Source organism: Peromyscus eremicus, chromosome 15 (assembly GCF_949786415.1).
Source record: "Peromyscus eremicus chromosome 15, PerEre_H2_v1, whole genome shotgun sequence".
In the NCBI taxonomy this organism is placed as follows: Eukaryota; Metazoa; Chordata; class Mammalia; order Rodentia; family Cricetidae; genus Peromyscus; species Peromyscus eremicus.
Window position 1 is genome coordinate 41762032 of NC_081431.1, and position 22237 is coordinate 41784268.

At 37.8% G+C, this 22237-nt stretch overlaps 1 protein-coding gene across 5 annotated transcripts in view; it reads left to right on the forward strand.

Moving 5' to 3' along the window:
- Smg7 (SMG7 nonsense mediated mRNA decay factor) overlaps positions 1–22237 on the forward strand; it is a 63935-nt gene that overhangs the window by 15075 nt on the left and 26623 nt on the right. For 2 of the 5 annotated variants that reach the window (XM_059280943.1, XM_059280946.1), the window contains exons 2-5: positions 7401–7538; positions 13198–13229; positions 15716–15833; positions 17717–17849. In XM_059280943.1, coding sequence (XP_059136926.1) covers positions 7486–7538; positions 13198–13229; positions 15716–15833; positions 17717–17849 — 336 coding nt within the window. In that variant the 5' untranslated portion in view covers positions 7401–7485. Of the gene's footprint in view, positions 1–243; positions 425–7400; positions 7539–13197; positions 13230–15715; positions 15834–17716; positions 17850–22237 lie in introns of those variants that run through there. The other 3 variants (XM_059280944.1, XM_059280947.1, XM_059280945.1) reach the window with 3 other exon arrangements.

Here is a 22237-nt window from a genome sequence, read left to right on the forward strand (position 1 = left end):
GCTTACCTATTATGATAAGCCAAGGCAAAAACCTGAAGACAGAAACTAAAGCAGGTACCATGGAGGAATGCTGCTTACTGGCTCTCGTTTTCCGTAGCTTACTCAGCCTGCCCAGGAATAGCACAGCCCACAGTGGACTGGGCCCTCCCTACATCAGTCATTAATTAAGAAAATACTCCATAGGCCTATAGACCAATCTAATGGAGGCATTTTCTCAATTGCAATTTCTTCTTCCCAGATGACCCTGGCTTGTCAAGTTGACAAAAAATTCTAAACAGGACAGCAGTCATCCAACATATTTATTCAAGGAGAACTATATTAAAAAGCACTTCCCTAAAGAGGAATTTGAGTATGAATTATACTTTTGACTTGCAAAGAGTCAGTGCAGAGTTCATGAAGGGTTGTGTAAAAACAGAATTGGAAGGTAAGTTGTTGGCATATTAGATGAAAGGCTTTATATGCTTTTGGATTGTAAATTGGTGTGTTTTAAATTGGCATGGTAAATTTTGGGAACTCTGCAAAAGAAGTCATGACATAGAGATGAGAGCCTGTATCAGGATTATTGGGATAATGGGAATCATTATTGAGAGATTTTGCAAGGATGCAATCAATGGGTTTTAGTAACTAATTAGATGCGAAGAATGAAGGAGAGGTAAAGAGAAGATATTGAAGTTGGCTAGGGAAAAAGCATAGTGCTTTTTATGGACATAGGGAATAAAAGTATGGATATTGAATAGAATAGTTAATGGATTAGTTTTGGTGAGATACCAAATAGGCAAATAAAATGTTACCATACGGGGCTGGAGAGATAGCTTGGTGGTTAAAAGCATTGGCTGCTCTTCCATAGGACTGGGGTTCAATCCCAAAACTCACATGGTGATTCACAACTGTAATGTCACCCGATCACCCAATGTTCTGACAACCCAATATTCTCTGACTTTTATGAGCACCAGGCATGCACATGGTACACAGACGTATGTGTAGACAAAATACCCATCCACATCACATAAATAAAAAAATGTATGTAAAGTAAAATGAGATCATAGCATAGACTGATTGCAAATAATTTTCAATTATGGTATAAAATCTTAGTATACAATAGCTAGAAGGAATCACAGAACCTCTGCCAGCTCTACATCTATGGATTCAGCCAACCCTGCATCAAATATATTCAGGAAAAACAAATCACCCCCCCCCAAACAAAACAAAACAAACTTTGGGCCTGGGAGGGAAGGGTAGCTCCATGATAGAGTTCATATGCATGAAGCCCCTTAGTTCAGTTCCCAGCAACAGCAGTAAAACTGTGTCTGTATTAACTATTTATGGATTTTTTCCTTTTGTTGTCATTCTCTAAACTATATAGTACCTCGACAGTTAATTTACTAAGCATTTACCTTATATTAGGTATTAGAAATAATTCAGAGATGATTTACAGTATATAGAAAGATGTGTGTAATTTACATACAACTGTAGCATATTTTCTATGAGAGCTGAAGCATTTGTGTATGTTGGTAAGTCCAGGAACTAATCCCCTATGAATACCAACGGATAGCTGTGTAGGGTATCAGGGCCAGAATGGGCACTAAATGATAAAGGTTAACTTCAGACTTCAATCTTTTCCCCCGCTTCCTCTCCTCTTCTTTCTTTCTTCCTTCCTTCCTTTCTTCCTTCCTCTTTTTTTTTTTGAGGCCAAGTGTCCTAGAATCTAGGCTGTCTTTAAGCTATGTAGCTGAGGTTAACCTTGAATTTCAGATCTTTGCCTTCTGAGAGCTGAGGTTGTAGAGAACTAGATTACAGAACTCTGCTACCTCACCTGGTTTTTGAGTGTGGGGGAGTTAAACTCAGTTCTGTGGATGCTAGACAAGTACCATGCCAACTGAGGAACATCTCCAGCAACTGAGTTATCTACCCAGTTCAGCTTCTATTCTTAGTGACTTTTAGTAATCTGTTGTTCCAAATATATATGAATTAAAAAAAATTAGAACATCAAGGGGAAAAAATGCTAATACGATGTTGCTACCACTACTATTAGTTAACACCTCCCAGTCATTTATATGAATCAAGAATTTGCATTTATAAATACAGTTTAATTCAAATAAGCATTATGTTTAGAAACAACACAGACTACTTACTTTTCCTCTGCTATCATATCACAAGATGTCGGCCACCTTGTGTCTTCTAATCCAGTTCAGTCATTTATAGACATCAGACATTTATTCCTCCCTGATTTGGAATGTGAAGTCCATTCTGGGTACTGGCATGGGGTCTGAGAGCATGGTCACAAAGAGCCCTGCCTATAAGGCACTAGTCCCATTCTTAAGGGTGTAGCCTTCATATGGTACTCATTTCCAAGAGTCAGCACCTCTTAATATTGTTGCATTGGAGTTTAAGTTTCAGCATGCATTTGGGAGGAGACAGAACATTTAAACCAAAGCTAGTAGTTAAAAGTTACTCCATTTACTTCTAAATTTGCTTTGAGAAATTTTATAGTAAATCTGCAATCTATTTTGGGTCAGTTTTTTGTATATGTTGTGATATATTACTTGAGGTTGTTTTCTAGTTAAATTTTTTTCCTCCAGTTGATATAGCATCATTTGTTGAGAAATTTTTTTCTCCTTTAAGTTAGTGCTTTTGTCAAAAATTGCCTATGTAGAAAAACACATTTACATACAATATACATAAGTGTCTTTGTCAGTGCTTTATTTGCTGTGAAGAGATATCATAACCACAGCAACTGTTAGGATAAGAAAACATTAATTGGGGCTTGCTTACAGTTTCAGAGGTTTACCATTATCAGGGTGAGAAGCATGGTGGCATTCAGGAGGACAGTGTGCTGGGTAGGTAACTGAGAGTTCTATATCTCGATCCACAGGCAGCGGGTAGAGAGCCACTAGGCCTGGGTTGGGCTTCTGAAGCCTCACAGCCCACCCCCAGTGATGATCCTCCTCCGCAAACCCACATCGACGCCATTCTTGTTCAGACCACCACAATAAGCACACCAGTAGATGTTTCTATTTGGCTCTTGATCTGTATGTCCCCCCTTACATTCCCTTGCTTACTATAGCTCTTTAGTAGATCTTTGTTTTATTTTTATTTATTTATTTTTTTTCTGAGACGGGTTTTCTCTGTATAGCTCTAGCTATCCTGGAACTCCCTCAGTAGACTAGGCTGGCCTTGAACTCAGAGATCTACCTACCTCTGCCTTCTGAGCGCTGGGATTAAAGGCATGAGCCACCACTGCCCAGCTTTAGTAGGTTTTGAAATCAGGTAACATAGAAATTGCTAAACATTATTCATTTAAAAAATTGTTACCATTATAAATGCTTGGGTTTCCAGATAAACATGAAACTTGCCTACCAATTTCCACAAAAATCGTATGCTGGGTTTTTTATTGAAATTGCATTATAACTATAGATCATTTGGGGGGTAATTACAAGTAAATTACAAAGAAATGACTTTTGATTCTCACCTATTTTCTGTTTATTTTCTTCACATTGTTTTCTTCATTTCATTTGATTTGAATGGAGTGTACTCCTTTGTCCACTGAAGGTGGATGCTTAGATCAGTGCTTTCTCTTCTGTATAAGCACCCAAAGCTCTGAATACCTACCTTCCTGCTGCCTTTGCTGCGTGCTACATACTATGCACATTTTCATTTGGTTTAATACATTTTCAAATTTCTCTTGGAATTGCTCCTTTGATTTCTGGTTCTTTAGAAATAAATTATTTTTTTAGATATTTGAAGAATTTGGCAGACATTTCTTAATGTAAACAACTAATTGCAGCTGGCTTTCCAAATTAATTTGTATTTGTGTGATTTTAGTTCCTTTAAATTTATGAAAACTTGTTTTATGGTTCAGTTTATTATCTATCTCAGTGACTTCATGTGCACTTGGAAAAAAAGTGTTTTCTTGGGCAGGATATTCTATAGATATTAGATAGGTTGGTTGGTAGTATTGATCTAACCTTACTGGTTTTCTGCCTTGCTTATCCTACTAGTTACTGAAAGATGAATTTTGAAGTGTCTAAATAATTGTAGATTTTTCTGTTTTTCTTCTTTATTTGTACTCATTTTGTGTTAGTATAAAATGTTATAACACGCCGGGCGGTGGTGGCGCGCACCTTTAATCCCAGCACTCGGGAGGCAGAGCCAGGCGGATCTCTGTGAGTTCGAGGCCAGCCTGGGCTACCAAGTGAGTCCCAGGAAAGGCGCGAAGCTACACAGAGAAACCCTGTCTCTCAAAAACCAAAAAAAAAAATAAATAAAAAATAAAAAATAAAAAAAAATGTTATAACACTATACTTTCATTGCATTCACTCCTCCTTCCCTTTTTTCTTTGTGTGTGAGTGTGTGTGTGTGTGTGTGTGTGTGTGTGTGTGTGTGTGTGTGTGTGTGTGTTTGGAGACAGTGTCTCATGTTGCCCATGCTGGAGACTTCAGCATGCTTCAGCCTCCAAAGTCCTAGAATTAAAGACATAGACCACCATGCCTGACCTCATTACTCTCCCCTTCTTTTTGCCTGGTACTGTTGACAAACATCTATATTTGTTTTAATCTCTATAATTAGTACTTTTTGCTTAAAGTAGACCATAATTTTTTAAAAATTTAAAACAAGAAGTAAAATGCTATTTTTGTTTTGTTTTTGAGACAGGGTTTCTCTGTGTAGCCCTGGCTGTCCCGGAACTCACTCTGTAGACCGGGTTGGCCTCTACCTCCTGAGTGCTGGGATCAAAGGTGTGCGCCACCACCACCCGACTATAAAATACTTTTTTGGTTTTTTGAGACAGGGTTTCTTTGTGTAGCTTTGTGCCTTTCCTGGATCTCACTCTGTAGACCAGGCTGGCCTCGAACTCACAAAGATCCGCCTGGCTCTGCCTCCCGAGTGCTGGGTAAAATACTATTTTTATATTTACTTATAGGTCTATTATTTGTTGAAATTGTCACCTCTTTGCTTAGTTTCACATTTCCATTTGGTATGTTCTTTCATCCTGAAAAGCTTTTGTTTTAATACTCTTTGTGGGTATTGATCTGTTGCCATAAAAGACCTTAGTTCTTATACTTCTGAAAATGTTATTTATTTTCCCTTTGATTTTGAAAGGTATTTTTGTTGGATATAAAATTAAATTGGTTGAAGTTTTCTTTTTTCTGCACTTTGAAAATGATGCCTCTCACTTGCCTTTTTCCTGATAGGAATTCAGCCATGGTTTTTATCTTTATTATTTCTTACAGAATATGTTTTTATTTTCTTTGTTTCCTTTTAAGGTTTTCTTCTATTAAAATGACTCCATAGGTTTTCTTCTGTGGTTAAACATTTGCAGTTTATTGAATATTTTAATCTTTGGGTTATCAGTTTTGGGAAATACTTGATCTTTTCAGGAAAATTGAAAATCTGAATTGTGATATTTGAATAACAAACACAAGTTTATGTTCTGTTTGACCTTTATGTATTAGGATACTACTAAAGAAAGTGGGATAGCATGAAGACTTGACACATAATAGCCCTTAAAATTGTATATTCATGAGACATCGTTCGCATTGATTTATATTTATTTGGGTGAATGTCATTGTAAGTACTATGCTGGGTGGTGTGTGTGTGTGTGTGTGTCTGAATAGATCAGACTTTCTTTAGTAGAAAAATATGTAAACAAATGATTTCTTTGTATAGTGCTGTAGTGAAACTGCATGCACACAGGCACTGGAATAATTGGCTGACCACACCTTTCAAGCAGGAGTTACTCAGTTTTACTCTAGCCAAGAGTGAGTTGGCCAGATGAGGAAATGAGAGAACATTCCAGGTTGAGTGGAAGCACAGATGAAGATGCAGATGCTGAGAGGCAGAGTAGCAAGAGATTAAGAGTAACAGTTCGAACCTCTCCAGGTCAGAGTCAGAGCTTTGCCATCTGATTTACTATGTCAAGGAAGTTAGAATTGCTTTATCTCATTCTTACCCATGAATATATGCTTTAAAAGTATAGCAACAAAGCCCCTTCCTGCACATTTGACATTTCTGTTAAGACATTTTATTGCTAAAAATTATGAAAACCCTTATGTTCTATCTAAAATTGATTAATAGGAGTTCCTATCTTCACTTTCCTAATTTGTAGAAGAAAGTAGTATTTATGTTTTTTAGGCTGGTTGGGAGTTGTAATTAACTATAAATGATAAAGAAATGCAATAGTGGGTGACTTCTTTTTTTTCAGTGCTTACAGTAGTAATGACTTGTGTTATTCTCCTTTATCCTCAGAACATCTCAGTGAGGTGGCTTATTTAATTATCTCCATCTTCTAACCAAACTGGGATGTAGAGCAGTGATTCATCTTATGGTATATGGCTTACAAATAGCCGAGCTTCATTTGAACCTAGGCAGTCTAAGACGACACATAGCAGTGTCTCTTCTTATGCCCCCATTCTGTGAGATCATATATAATTAACGTTTCAGTATAATGTCTAGCACATAAGAACTATAATAATCAATAGCCAATAATTAACTCACTTTGCCCAAGTCTTTTGAGTTAGTACCTCAGGAAATTGTTTTTTTCCTGTGACTTAATTTTTATCACACTACCGATTGCACATGATTCTGGAGCCACGCCACGCCCCCCCCCCCCCCCCCCCGGAGCTGAGGACTGAACCCAGGGCCTTGCACTTGCTAGGCAAGCACTCTACCACTGAGCTAAATCCCCAACCCCTGGAGCCATGCTTTTTAACCACTACCTTCTATTACCTGCTTCTTTGTTGATCTGTTTATATGTTCTGTACTACATCACTAGCAAGGACTGTTTGTTACCTATTTTATCAGTGTATATTCCTTCCTTAATGCAGTGTGTCTCACATAAAAATGACCAAGTACTGTTCAGTAACTAAATGAAAACCAAAAAAAAATTGACCTCTGCTGATCTTAGAATTTAAACATCGTTCATTCCACCTGTACCTGTGGTTTTCTATTGGTTAAGAGTCCATCTGTTGTTGGGCAGTGGTGGCACACACCTTTAATCCCAAAACTGTGGAGGCAGAGGCAGGCAGATCTCGGTGAGTTCCAGGACAGCCAGGGCTGTTGACACAGAGAAACTCAGCCTGAAAAAAAAAAGTCTTATCTGTTTTGATGTTATATATACCAGGGCAGTCTCACTCTGCAGATCCCTGCTAGGAAACTGATGTCACACTATCCTGTAGAGATCACTCAGCTTGTAAACAGTGAAGCACACGAGAGCAGTGTTTAGGGTCTAAAGCAAAACCTGTTAGAAATATATACAAAACAACATTTAAAGATGTTTTAAGAAACTAATATAAAAAGGAGAAAAATTTTGTCATTAAGTCATTTCAAGTTTTTAAAAGATTTTCCCCAGGGGCATTCTCTATTTTTTTGTGTTAACTCATATTTTCCTCCTCTCCTCTGTCTAGAGTGTCTTAAACCATTCTACCTTGTGAGAAATTGGATGTTCTTGCAGATAGTCATTGTGGGAGAAAACGTTTCATTTAGTCCCAGATGAGGACCGAAAACTTGAAATCAGAGGAGCATCTGAAATCAAGTAATATTAGGTAGGATAAAAATTACAAGGGATTTCTGCATTGTTATTAATTTCCAAAGTGTATATTACATTTTTCATATTCAATGGACATTGTGAAAAGAATTTGAGACTTCCTGAAGGATGTGGAAAGGATATACTAAAGATTCTATTTTTGCTTATGTGGCTTTGTGAGAAATTAAGCTAGGTTTACTTTGACATAAACATTGATACCTTGTGGTCCAAGGAAACTTTTAAAAATGTACTGAAATACATTTCAGGAATTTTTGTGTTTAGATATAAAGTGAGTATTTATAATCCTAGAGACATGTGATTCATCTTTTTCATATGAGTTGTTTCCTTTATTTTTATCTTAGGTATAAGGGTGTTTTGCCTGCATGTGTGTACGTGTGCCACAAGCATGCAGTATGCAGAGTACAGAAGAAAGTGTTGGATACCGTGGGACTGGGATTAGAAATGTGTGAGCTACCAAAAGTCAGTGCTGGGAAATGAACCTGGGTCCTCTGGGAGAATAGCCAGTGCTTTTAATTGCTGAGCTGACTTTCAGCCTCCTGAAATTTGTCTTGTCAATTATTTTTTAGAGTCAAAGAAAATGTCTTTTACAATATTTAGTGATTTTATATGAACGCAGAAAACATCAGTTCTGGATTCTATATGTCAGCAGGGATGCAATTAAAGTCACAAAGACCTTGAGAGTTTTGTGATAATGTAGTCCAGAAGACCTCTTCTACATGACCAGTTGGTAACTCTTGCTGTAGCATCTTAATAATGACATAGCACGTCTGATTACTATCAGAGATGTGGTTTTACACTTAGAGGTGATGGTTGCCTCTATAAGTGGATACCATGATTGATGGTGACATTTGTAGCTACTTCATTTCAGAAAAGCTTCATTTTTATAATGCTCATGAGCTCTGGTTCTGGAATTACATTGCAAGGTGGAATCAGAGCTCTGCTGCTTTCTAATCCTGTGACAGTGAGAAAATGATCTCATCCCTCTGCCCGTTTCCTCATCAACAAAATGTGCACATTACTACTTACCTGATAGAATGACAGAAATTTCAAGTTGTTTGCTTGTTTTCAGTGCTGAGGGTCAAGTGTGGACTATTGGACATGGCTCAGCAAGCATTCTACCATTGAGTTGCATCCCTACCTACCCCTGTTTTGTTTTGGTTTTGTTTTAAAGTAGAATCTTGTTATGTAGCTGGGGCTAGCCATGAACTTAACTGTGTTGGCCAGTTGCCTCTTTCTCGGGACTACTGGTATGTTACAGGCATGTACCTCCGTGCCAGGTGGAGTGTAAAGATTCTGTAATAGATGAAATCATGACAAGAAGACCTAGCAAATAATACATTATCAAATGATATTATTAGGCTTTTAACTTTTAACTGTTGTCAGCATGGCATTTCAGTCATTTATTATTTGCTTCATATGTTATCAAGTCTCAAGTTTTTAAATATTACCTTGAAATAATTAGATATAATCATAACTGTTGTTTAGAGAGAAGTGATGAAACATCCTGACTCAGTTCTTTTGTGTTCTCTGTGTCTACCATTGATGTTATTTTCTATTCATATTAAAAATATATTGGCCGGGCGGTGGTGGCGCACGCCTTTAATCCCAGCACTCGGGAGGCAGAGGCAGGCAGATCTCTGTGAGTTCGAGGCCAGCCTGGGCTACAAAGTGAGTTCCAGGAAAGGCGCAAAGCTACACAGAGAAACCGCTCAGCTAGTTTCTTTCTCTTAATGAATAACTCTGTGTAGCTTTGCGCCTTTCCTGGACTCACTCTGTAGCTTGGGCTAGCCTCAAACTCACAGAGATCCACCTGCCTCTGCCTCCCAGTGCTGGGATTAAAGGCGTGTGCCACCACTGCCCAGTGAAAGTTTTATATTTTATAAGTATCTAACTGTACTGTTTTATTATAAAGAGTACAGTGATTTAATTTTTAGATTCTTGGTATTTTCATTCCTTTCACTAATTCCTTCAGTTAAAGTAAGAGCAAACATACCTCATCATTGCTCACATAATTCTGAGGAGACATTAAGACTTGTCACATCCAGACAGGTGGCACTGTAGAGGCAGGTGTGTCCTGTAAGTGCAAAGACAGCCTATTCCACAAAAAATTTCAGCCCAGCCAAAGATATATATACATATAAAATTAGTGAGGCCCTGGGTTTTTGTTGTTGTTATTGTTTGTTTTTTAAAGATGCTTGTATCTATATGAGCATTGACTATAAACTAATATTAATTTGTTGAAGTTCTTTATCAAGAATTGTTGGAATATAGTTTCTTTTTTTGTTTTGTTTTTGTTTTCCTTTAGAAGAAAAACTTAAAAATTTCATAGACAGGAGAGTATTCCATTATGTATACAGCATGTATGATATGACTGCAGGCCAGAAGAGGGCACCAGATCTCATTACAGATGGTTGTGAGCCACCATGTGCTTGCTGGGAATTGAATTCAGGACCTCTGGAAGAGCAGTCAGTGCTCTTAACCTCTGAGCCATCTCTCCAGCCCCCAGATTTTTTTAAATGTTACAAGTTAAAACCTAAAGTGATCAGAGAATCTAGACTAATGGATGATAAAATTTGGTATATAACATTCAGTATTAAACGTAGCTATCTTGTGAGCATTCATTTGTATTGATAGTTCTTTTGTGTTAATCCCCATTGTGATTCTCTTCAAAAGCTTCACACACACACACCATGCACATGCAAGCGGTGGATATCTTTAAAGACTACAGGAATGAAAGAATTCATTTTCTATTTTACTGAAGTTAAATTTTACAGCAGTGGGGGCTGGAGTGGTAAGAACACTAGCTTCTCTTCAGAGGATACTTGTTCCATTCCCACCTACATGATAGCTCATGACCCTCTGTAACGGAGTTCTCAAAATACCCTCTTTTGGTCTCTGCTGGTGCCAGGCACACAAGTGGTGGTGCACAGATGTACACACAGACTGACTTGGTTAAGGTTTCTGTTACTGTATAAACACCATGACCAAAAGCAGCTTGGGGAGGAAAGGGTTTATGTAGCTAGAGTTTTCCTGCCTGGCCCACGGTCAGGGCAAATCTCTCTCACCTGCCAGTCCCACAGCCTCAGACCCAACCAAGTAAACACAGAGACTTATATTGGTTACAAACTGTATGGCCGTGGCAGGCTTCTTGCTAACTGTTCTTACAGCTTAAATTAATCCATTTCCATTAATCTATACCTTGCCATGTGGCTCGTGGCTTACAGGCATCTTCACATGCTGTTTCTCATCATGGCGACTGGCAGTGTCTCTCTGACTTAGCCTTCCACTTCCCAGCTTTATTCTCCTCCTTGTCCCGCCTACACTTCCTGCCTAGCCAACGGCCAATCAGTGTTTTATTTATTGACTAATTAGCAACACGTTTGCCATACAGAACATCCCACAGCAGGTTTATTTCACTTAGACTTGAGTAATAGTCCATCATGAAGGGAAGTCAGGGCATTGTCTTGCTTGCTTAATCAGCTTACTTTCTTATCCAACTCAGGACCATTTGCCCAGTGGTAGCACCTCCCCCAGAGAGCTGGGCCCTCCCACATAATTAATCAGTCAAGAAAATGCTTTGTAGGCTTGTCTACAAGCCAATTTGGTGAGGTCATTTTCTCAGTTACAGTTCCTTCTCAAATGACTAATAACTTGTGTCAAGTTGACAAAATCCAGGACCCAAGTAAAACACCCGTACACATGAAATAAAAACAATTTTTAAAAATTTATAGTTAGTATAAAATACTTAATCAATTATGTAAAATAGTGTTCTGTAAAATGTTTAGTACCTTAATATTCTAGTTTTTGTTCCAGTTTAGTTCTTTTGAAATGGAAATGTCATGCTGTAATAATCTTCAATTTTCTTACGTTAGCTGCCATGTAATCACACCTACAGAGAGTACAGTGTGATGTTTGAATGCATGTATTCATTTGCTCTTGATCCAGCCTGAGGATGTTTGGCATGTTCTTCACCCAATGTATTTATCACTTCTTTGTGGAGATAACATTCAAAATCTACTTCTGGCTGTTAAGATTAGATAGTCAACATGTATTGTTAACTATAATCATTCTTCTGTGTAAGAGAATGCCAGAACCTTGTGGGAGAGCATGTTTTAGAGCTCCTGCTAAGCAATATGCTAGTCGAAAAGGGATTCTAAAAAATGGTATATATTTTAAAAGCTGTGATACTACTTATTATAAAGTGACTTTGGTAGCCAAAGGATTTCCTTACCCCAGATGTGTTTCACAAGGAAGTGTAGTGCTCTGCCTTAGACACAAAAGCATGAGTGGTTGTTAGCCAGTAAAAGGGGGTGGTGTTCTTAGCCCAGGGACTCTCCTTTTCAAAAGTCCAGTGACAGACTACTAGATTAAGGAGAGAGGAGTAGTGGAAAGTTCAGAGACTCCAGAATTTGTCACTAAAGACTTTGTAGTGAAAAATCATTAAATCACTAAGTTCAGGTGGATAATTGGTAAGAACAAGCATACATTCAAAAATCTCTTTTGTGGTAGTTCATCTGAGGAGTGGGTATAACATGGGAGGGTGGCTAAAAGGTAGTGCAGTGGAGTTCAGTAGGTATATAGATAGAGGACAGCGTTTCTCTGGAGTTGGTAGGTATTTAGAGGACAGCATTTCTCTGGACTTGGTAGGTATTTAGAGGACAGCATTTCTCTGGATTTAGTAGGTATTTTGAGGATAGCATTTCTCTGGACTTGGTAGGTATCTAGAGGACAGCGTTTCTCTGGACTTGGTAGGTATCTAGAGGACAGCATTTCTCTGGACTTAGTAGATATTTTGAGGATAGCGTTTCTCTGGACTTGGTAGGTATTTAGAGGACACATTTCTCTGGACTTGGTAGGTATCTAGAGGACAGCGTTTCTCTGGACTTGGTAGGTTTCTCTGGACTTGGTAGGTATCTAGAGGACAGCATTTCTCTGGACTTGGTAGGTATTGAGGCTTTAGAAGAAGGTGGGCATGAAGGACCTTCGGGGAGTTAACTTCCACAGCGTGAAAGCCTTGATAAATTACCAAGATGAAAGCACTCAGAGAATGAAGTCTGTACTTAGGATGGAACTGTGAGGTCAGTTCAGGACCTCTCTAATACAGACAGTTCTTGCATTTCAGAGTGGGGAGTACTAGGTTTTAAAAAATATGTGGGAAACTTGAACATGTTTGAAAAACCCAACAGCAAGGGAACTTTCAAGATTGTCAAGAGAGGAAAGAAAAATCAAGTCCTGATGAAATGCTAGAAGACCATCCCATTGAAATGAACTTTGATCTCATAAAGAGAGGGCTCTGTAAGTGCAGTAAATGCCCAGTCGTGGGAATTGTTTTCCCTGGAGAAAGGGATAGGAACAAGCAGCTGGGGAAGAGTGGAATTTGAAATTGAAAACAAATAATCTTCAAGGCTTTGGGAGAAAACCTTGTAATATACTATCTTTACAGTCAGATTTGGAGAAGAAACCAGTTTAATCTGTGAAGTAATTTGTAAGTTGTGATGCCAATTTGTCAAGACCCAATACTATACCGAATGTTAAAGGAGGACATAAATTTCCCAGCCATACAGCTTTAGTGTAATGCATTGTTTCACTTGATAATTCAGTGTAATTCTATTAACTTGACTTATTTTTTTAACTAATTTTTTTTTTTTCTTATCTAGGCAGGCAGAAGTCCTGAAGGCTGAAATGACAGGTATTGGCTATCTTAATTCTTTTTTAGTACTTATTTTATTATATTAAGTTAATGGAAGAAAATTCCCTTTCTCACATTAGATGTGCTGTTGCCAAGAGCAATAATAACTTTGCTTTAGATGTTTATTGGTCTTATACTTTAGGTTCTTCCTTAAATACTTCTCAGGAGTTTAATGTAATACATGCCACATTTGAATTGCTATTAATGCATATGATTATTTAATTTTATGAATCTTTTATTAATAATATATAAATTAATTCATACTCCATTGTAACTATATAAAGCTATGTTTGATTAATATTTTCCTAGGAAAATGCTCTTTTCAATTTATAGTGCCTCAAACCTGAGTAGTAGGTAGCCTCAGGGAAAATGTTTACAGAGAAACTGCACTAAAAGTGTGAAATTCGGTGAACTGCTTTTTATCATACATCTTTTCTGCTCTGAGTAATAGCTAAAGCCCTTTGGGAAGAATTTTGGACTTAGCCACTGAAATAAACAGATAATTCAAAGCTAGTGATCAGCATGTCCTTCATAATAGTATGTGTTATTCTAACCTGTCAGAGAGATACATGATAATAAATAGTATTCTAGTTTGGGAGGAGTTTAGTTATGTGATTAGCCAATGAAGAATTCAGCTAATGTTAACTGATAACCAGCATTCTGGACAAGATTTATAATTGAAGAGGGGAAGAGGGAATATATCATCTTTGACAGTTACAGGTTAATTTTTCTGAGGAACCTGATTATTGTATCATAAGGAACCAGACAAAAAGAGCAGGGCTTACAGTATATTCCCTGCTGTTCTTCATATTAACACATGTGTGATACTAGTGTCAGAATTATATTCTTGAATTGGCATTAGAGTGCTATCTATATCGTATGTATGGAACAATATGAAGCTGCATATATATATACACACACACACACACACACACACACACACACACACACACACACACACCATGTACTTTCCCCCAAAGCATTTACGTGTACTCATTTGAATGACTTGTGCAGTCCCCTAAAGCCCAGTGCAGTGGCACACACCATAACCCAGCACATTAGAAGTGAAGGTAGGAGGAATACAAGCTCATAGAGTTCCAGGCTAGCCTCAGCTACACAGTGAGATCCTGTCTCCAAACAAATGAACAACAACCAAAAAAAAAGAAAAAACCACTTTAAAAAACTCAATTCTTACTAGCCAGCAAACCTCTGTATTAACTCAAATATGCAGGGCATTCTCTTTGCTGAATAGGATTGTGGTGGCTTATAGGTACTAATGGCCAACCTAAAGAGGTGTGGAAATTGTGGCAATATATAGCAGCAAACTCCTAGATGAAATTGAATTGCTTAATTGGATATTGGAAATTTGTAATTGAAAAGTTCATTAAGTAGTTCTACTGAGACAGCTTACTGTCAGCATTTGAACTGTTCAAACCCTACAGGACTTTGGCAGACAATGTGGCCCCAGTTCTTAAATATAATCAGAGCCTGACTTTCTAATTTTATTCCATATACAGTTACTCCTCTGGTCTTTTGAGCAGTTTAATACCAGGCTTTTGCCTTTCTTCACCTTAATTTTGGCTATAGTATAGACTGATCACCGAAGTGCCTTGGATGGCCGTGTCCCATTCATGAAAATGATTCTCACTGTTACATTTGGGTAGCATAATAGAGTAAGGATAATCCAGGCATCTGCTGGATGGTGAGCTGATAGGAAAATTTTGCAAGGATCCTTGTAGGAATGATTCAAAATAAATGAGAACCATGATTTGAATGGAGATACAGTTATAGGGGTAAACAATTTGATAGAAATCTATTCTTTCAAATGGAGTGACTTATGAGATATATTACCTGCTGTGACATGAACAGGCAGAAATCTAAACCAGAAGCAAAGAGTCAGTCATTTTTTAGTGGCCATTTTAATTTTATAATGTTATTTTAAAGCTGAAAGACAGAGGTGGAGAAAATGGGTCAGCACACAGGAGTTCTTGTTGCATGAGCATGGGGACTAGAGATGAGATTCCAGCAACCATGTAAAATCATTCTGGGCATACCTGTAACCCCAGTGTTAAGGAATGGGGAAGGTAGAGACAGGAAGATCACTGGGACTTCCCGACACTCTCACTGAAAAACCTGTAGCTGCAGGCTCAGTGAGAGACCTTGCCTCAAAGGAACAGGTGAAGAGTGTTAAAAGGATGCCTGATGCTCTCTTTGGTCTACTTGCCAGTGCATACACCCCCACACACTCATAGGCGTTTCATACACATGCACACGAATACATGGTTTTAAAAAATAGCTAAAAGACAAACAAAAAACATTTTAAATCAAAGTTAGTCATTAGCTGGAAAGCAGAAGATGAAAGTCATTTGAAATATAGTAACATAAAACTTGTGCAGCAGTGGATGGAGAGAGAAGGAAACATTGGTGTGACTTGTGGGTTAAGTGATTTAACTATATGCTGGTGTTTTGTTTGTTTTGTTACACAGATTCTAAGCTGGGTCCAGCTGAGGTCTGGACATCCAGGCAAGCTCTGCAGGACTTGTACCAGAAAATGCTAGTTACTGATCTGGAATATGCTTTAGACAAGAAAGTAGAACAGGATCTGTAAGTATTATCATTTGAGATGTTCCTGCGCAATCAGGAATCTCTTCAAGGTTTTCAAACATTATGGTTAGTTGATAATTTTTTAATATACCCTAGTGTAAGCTTTTTCAAAGAAATTCTACTACTTGTGATTTTTTTTCTTTTAAACAAGCATTTAACCATTAGTGTTTTTTCAGGTGCAGTCTTGGAAGGTAAGAGGAGGATATTTAGATCTGAATTTTACCAAAGGTAGCTCTTAGAGTGTACTGGAGTAAACAAACTTAAACATAAGTATAATACTTCAAATTCTAAATATCTATATTAAGTCTTACATTTAAACCATGATTGTAAAGATAAACTTTTCTTTGATCAGTGGGATTTTGCATTTGGGCTTAATATCATCCTGTTTCTTCAGGAAAAGTATATTTGATTGTAAGAACAGTTTGCTTAATCAAATCTGTGGCTGTATCTTCCTTCCTGCTCACCAGAAAACTAAAGAAAGATTTTGTGTGTTTAGGCTATTCCACTTGTTCTTTCTGTGAAGGATGAAATGGCAGATAACCAGATTCCCTGATGAGTAAATTAAAGGCTTTTGTAGAAAATCTTGTCTTATAAATTGAAACAGGGATAGTTAGCTTGATGGAAACTTAAGCAGCAGTTAAGAACACTCTGTCTTTAATCCCAACACTTGGGAAGCAGAGGCAGGCACATCTCTGTGATTTCGAGTTCATCCTGGTCTACAGAGTGAGTACCAGGACAGCCAGGGCTACATAGTGAAACCCTGTCTCAAAAAACAAAAAAAAAAAAATTTTTTTTTAAGGAATATTCTTTCTAGTAAAGCCTCTCTCTAATAGTCCAAGTTGTGACGAAGTTGGTTTTCCTTTTTTCTGTGCTTTTTGTGCCCCATGTTTTTAGAAAATCTAGTAGTTTAACTAAATAACAAATTAGAACTCATATCTGTAATACTTGAGTCCATGATGAGAAAGCATCACCAATATTAAGGGATTATTGATGTCCTGAACTATTTTTTAAAACCCAAAAGTTCTAGAGCCTCAAAATTAGATGTTGACATTTGGTACTATATTTCACTAATATTGAGTTTAAGCTAATAATATGCGATTAATGTCATTTTGGTATGTTATATTTCTGCATTGTGTTTAAATAACAAAAATTGAAATGTGGCCGGGCGGTGGTGGCGCACACCTTTAATCCCAGCACTCGGGAGGCAGAGCCAGGCGGATCTCTGTGAGTTCGAGGCCAGCCTGGTCTCTCCAAAGCGAGTTCCAGGAAAGGCGCAAAGCTACACAGAGAAACCCTGTCTCGAAAAACAAAAAACAAAACAAAACAAAAAGAAAATGTGGCTTCTATTTCATGCTGCAGAGAAAATATTAAACTTAACCTAGAAGATAAATAAAATTATTAAACAGGAATAGAAATGAATGCTACGGATAATTAGTGGGGGAAAGTAAAGGATACTTTACTTAATATGTACAAAGCCCTCCTCCCACCTCCTCGCAATGTGTCACCTGAGTAGGGTATAATTATTTTTGGCCCGGTGTGTTAAAATTGTTAATAGCTTATTTTACTTTGATCTTGCCACTGTGGTTTTGGTTTTTATGCTGGGATTCTTAAGTAGTTCTTGCTGTAATAGCTCTAAAGGTTCATAGTGGAAGCCACATTCTGCTTACCTGGAGCATTTGGTAAGTGTCCACTAAAGTCAGTTGTGTTCTATTGCATGGCTGGTCTTGTTCAAAGAAAAGCATGAAGTTATTTAAATAAATAACTTTTAATGCTGGTTTGCTATTTGGTGTGGTATAATAAACAGTTCTTTCTTGTTCTCAGGGTGACCAGTGTCTGCCCAGTGAGTCACTACTATACCAAATAGAATTACATTTTGTTTTCAGCTGGAATCATGCCTTTAAGAATCAGATCACAACACTACAAGGCCAAGCAAAGAATCGAGCAAACCCAAATCGGAGTGAAGTCCAGGCAAACCTTTCTCTGTTCCTAGAGGCAGCTAGTGGCTTCTATACTCAGGTGAGTTCTGCTTTGTGTATGAATACTCTAGCTTTAGTGGTACTCTGCTCTTTGTACACATCTTTTGTATATGTAAATACTATTAACTGCCTTATGAGACATCTGAAAGTTGATTACATATAATCCCCCATCAGATAGATGTCTGAAATTACTCGTAATACCTTTTTAAAAGATATACAGACTTAAGTTTGAGAACATAGTATGAGGTCTTGGGTTCAAACCCCAGTATTGCCAGAGAGGGAGAAAGATTCTTAAGATGGAGGTTTAACTGTATGAATAAAAACAGGTATAATGAGAGCCAAGCCTCAGGGAGATAGAGAAGTAGTCATGTGATCAAACCAAGTGTAGTCATTATGAAAGTAATAGCTTTGTTGTGCTAGATGAGTTGTTAAAAGTTAGTGTTGGGCTAGAGAGATGGGTCAGCGGTTAAGAGCACTGCTGCTCTTCTAGAGGTCCTGAGTTCAATTCCCAGCAACCACATGGTTGCTCACAACCATTTATAATAGGATCTGATGCCCTCTTCTGGCATGCAGGTATACATACAGAACACTCATACATAAAATATAAATGTTATAAAAAAAAAAAAACTTTAAAAAGTTGCAAAGTGAATTTTCATAGTATTATTTGCACAGTGGCATTTATTTGGATCATTAAATGATTTTAAACTATCTAAGAAATGTAGTCATTTTTTATTCAGTTTGAAAAATAAGCTATATTATCTTCACATATTTTCCTTAGTCACATCCTGATGTAATTTACAAAGAAATAAATGTTCATGGAATTTTCTTTAAGCATAATTATTTGGGAAAATTGCTGTTTCAGGCTAGAGAGATGGCTCAGTAGTTGAGAGCACTTGTTGCTCTTATATAGAGGACCAGTGTGCTCACTTACATGGCAGCTCTCAACTGTCTGTAGCTCCAGTTCCAGAGGACCTTCTGACTTCCCTGGACTTTTACACATATGCTGTGCTTATGTAAATACTTGTACATTAAATAAATATTTTTAATTGCTATTTTATCTATTTGTAAATTAAATGGATAATAAAAAGTTTTTAAATTCATTTTATTTTGTGTGTGTGTGTATGCCACATTGTTCCATGGCACATGGATGGAAGTCAGGACAATTTGTGGTAGTCAATTTACTCTACCTTAGGGCTCCAGGGATCAAACTCAGTTCATCAGCCTTAGTAGCAATCACTTACCAATGGAGCCATCTCATCAACCCTTGTAATGATAGGATTTTAAAGACTGTGTACTAAAGAAACCTTGGGCCAGTTCTCCCTGTGCTGCTTGCCTTCACCTATAGATAACGGCTTTGTTTTGGGTTAATCGTTTCTTTGAGTGAAGAACAAGAGAAAAGAATGTCTGTATTGGAAGATACTAACTAATGGTCATCTTGTAGCAGTTATTTTAGGGAATGGTAGCATATAAAGCATACCTTTTGTCCAAGCACACAGGAGGCAGATGTTTAGGAATGTGAGGCCAGCCTGGTGTACATAACAAGTTCCAGGCCAGCCAGGGCTACACAGTAAGACTCTTCCTCTGAGAAAGAAGACAAGGAGGTAGAGAGGGATTTGTGTTATTTATACTATAAAAATCCACCACGTTCTTTATTGAAAAACCTCAAGTACCATTTTTATTCTCAAGATTTATTTTCAAATTTATGCCAACTTTTACTAATATAAACTGATGCTTCTGGAAAGGGAGTTGGTGTTCAACTGAATAAATATTAAATAAGTAAAGCATGTATTGGGCCAGCAAGATGACTCAGGGTAAAGATGTCTAATCACCTGACTTGTAGTAGAAAGGAGAGAACTGACTCTCAGAACATGCATGCTCTCTGACTTCCACAAGTGTATAATGCATTCTTATTCTTGCACACACAAACATACAAATAAATATAATTAAAATTTAAAGCAGGAACAGGAGAGATGGCCCAGTGGGTAAGAGCACTGGATTGCTCTTCCAGAGAACCCTGGGCTCATTCCCAGAATTCACATGGCAGCTCACCACTCTCTGTAATTCCAGTTCCAGGGAATCTGATGTTACATAGACATCCGTGCAGGCAGAGCACCCATAAAATGAAAGTAAGGCAGCTAGTAATGGCTTGTTCACTTTACAGATCACTGTCAAAAAGCCTGTTGCTTTTTTGCTTTACGGTTTTATTTTGTTTCTGTTTTATTACGTACTAAGACTTAAATTTTCGAAGTAAGTGCTGTGCCAATGAACTGTTATCATATAATGTTAGATACTGAGGCTATGAAGGGAAGTGGTGAGCCGGGTGTGGTGGTTCATGCCTGTATCAAAACACTCAGGGTCACTGCAGATTCAAGTTCAAGACCAACCTAGTCTACAGAGTTTCAGGATAGCCAGGATTACATAGCAAGATCCTATCCTAATGTTGCCCCTACCCACCCACCCCCAATAGAAAGTTATTCTATATTGTAGTTAGGAATGGAAACTGGGTAGGGTGTTATGGTAAAGGAAAGAATTGCCATTCTGAAATGGAGTCCGTAGGATTCTCTTTGGTGGATTGGATTAGATTTGTGGAATCAGAGTTAGGAGGAGTCAAAGCTAGTAACTACAATAGCAACAAGTTGAATGGTTTTACTGGGAGAAACAAATGTTTCCATGTTAAGGCAGATGAGGTGCTAGGCTATGCCAAGCTTAGAGCCCAGTGGAAAGATCAGGGTGAGAGTAAATTTTATGACCAGTTCACTTGAGTCAGATGGGAACAGACTTAATATAAGAGTACTCACTATTACAAATGGAGAAAGTAAGAGAAATGGATAAGTTGGAAGACAAGAAAAAAAAATTCACTGATGGCAGAGGTCAGTCATATACCCTGTTAAGTCAAGTGAGGTTTTTAAAAAATGGAAAAAACTAGATTTGGTATTCATAGAAGTAATAGAAAACTTAACGTGTACTATATTTTTTCCTTTTTTAAAAATTTAAAACATATTTTAGCCAGGTGTGGTGGTGCATGCCTTTAATCTCAGCACTCAGGAGACATAGGCAGGCAGATCTTCTGTAAGTTCAAGGCCATCCTTAGGGCTCTGTAGAGAAACCCGGTCTCAAAAACAACAAAACAAACAACATAGTTTAATGTTTCTATAGTAGAGATAAGCTTGCAATAGACTTTTTGGCTTACCAACGTTTTAACAGGACTGTAAAGTTACCATTGCCAGGATTTTTTTCCCCCTTGATATTATATAAAATGATGGTTCATCTTTTAAAGTATAATATTTTGGGTTTAATGAAAGTATAATTTGCGTAGAGTGGTAGAGATCTGATTACTGTAGATTTTTTAAAGCTTACTATGTGATTACTATAGTCAAATTTTCTTTGAAAACAGTTTTGACCTTGTTAATCACCTAAAACTTAGTGCCTCAGGCTCTACCAAATTCTTGGTAGCCTGTAACATTTCATGTAAGATTTGAATGTTATTTCCATCATGGAACATAGTAATTGTCTCAGTTAGGTTTCTGTTTCTATGATAAAACACCATGAACAAAGGAAACTTTTGTTTTGAGGTTTATTTCAACTTGCAGGTTGTAGTTCATCGTCCAGGAAAGTCAGGGAAGAAGAAACTCAAAGGCAGGAGCTGATGCAGAGGCCATGGAGTGGTGCAGCTGACTGGCTTGCTCCTCAAGGCTTGCTTGCTTTCTTAAACATGCCAGGACTTCCGCCCAGGAGTGGCACCAGCCTGAGTGAGCCAGGCCCTCCCACACCAGTCAGACCTGTGGTGCATTTTCTTAATTGAGGTTTCCTCTTTCCAAAGCCATTGTATAGCTTGGTAAAGTTGACATAAAACTAGCCAGCACAGTAATAGTCCTTACTCTAGGAAAATGGGAGAAGAAAGCGTTTTCATGTTTCTATGTAGTGTGACAGGTGATGATCTGCTTCCTAGTCAACTCTTCATTCTTGGCAGAGTGAGGAGCTGGGTAGAAAAGGGACAGAACAGTCTTCCCTTGGTGAGCAGGATCCCAGTACTCTTTTTCTGACTGGCTGTCGTTTACTATGCACCTGATAGAAGGCAGACATTTGGATGAATGCAATTAAAAGTAAAGATTAAGCAAGAAGGAAAAGAAAGGAGATGAGAATCAAATGCTTGGTAAGATGGGTGAGGGGTCTTTGAAGGAAGGAAACAGGAAAGAATGGCTGGAAAAGCACTAAGAGTTGGTTAGCCCGAAGATCTGCTCATTTAAATGCAGCAGGAGGTCCAATAAAATAAGGGCTAGAGGGAAAATGATCATTGTGTTTGGCTACTGTATAGCAGATTTTCTGACTGAGACTTTAGTAAGCCAATGGTGAAGAGTGTGTAGAAGAGTTGAAAGAAGTCAGATGGTAATGGGGTTAAAGTGTGAGTAGTATTGAGAAAATAGAGGA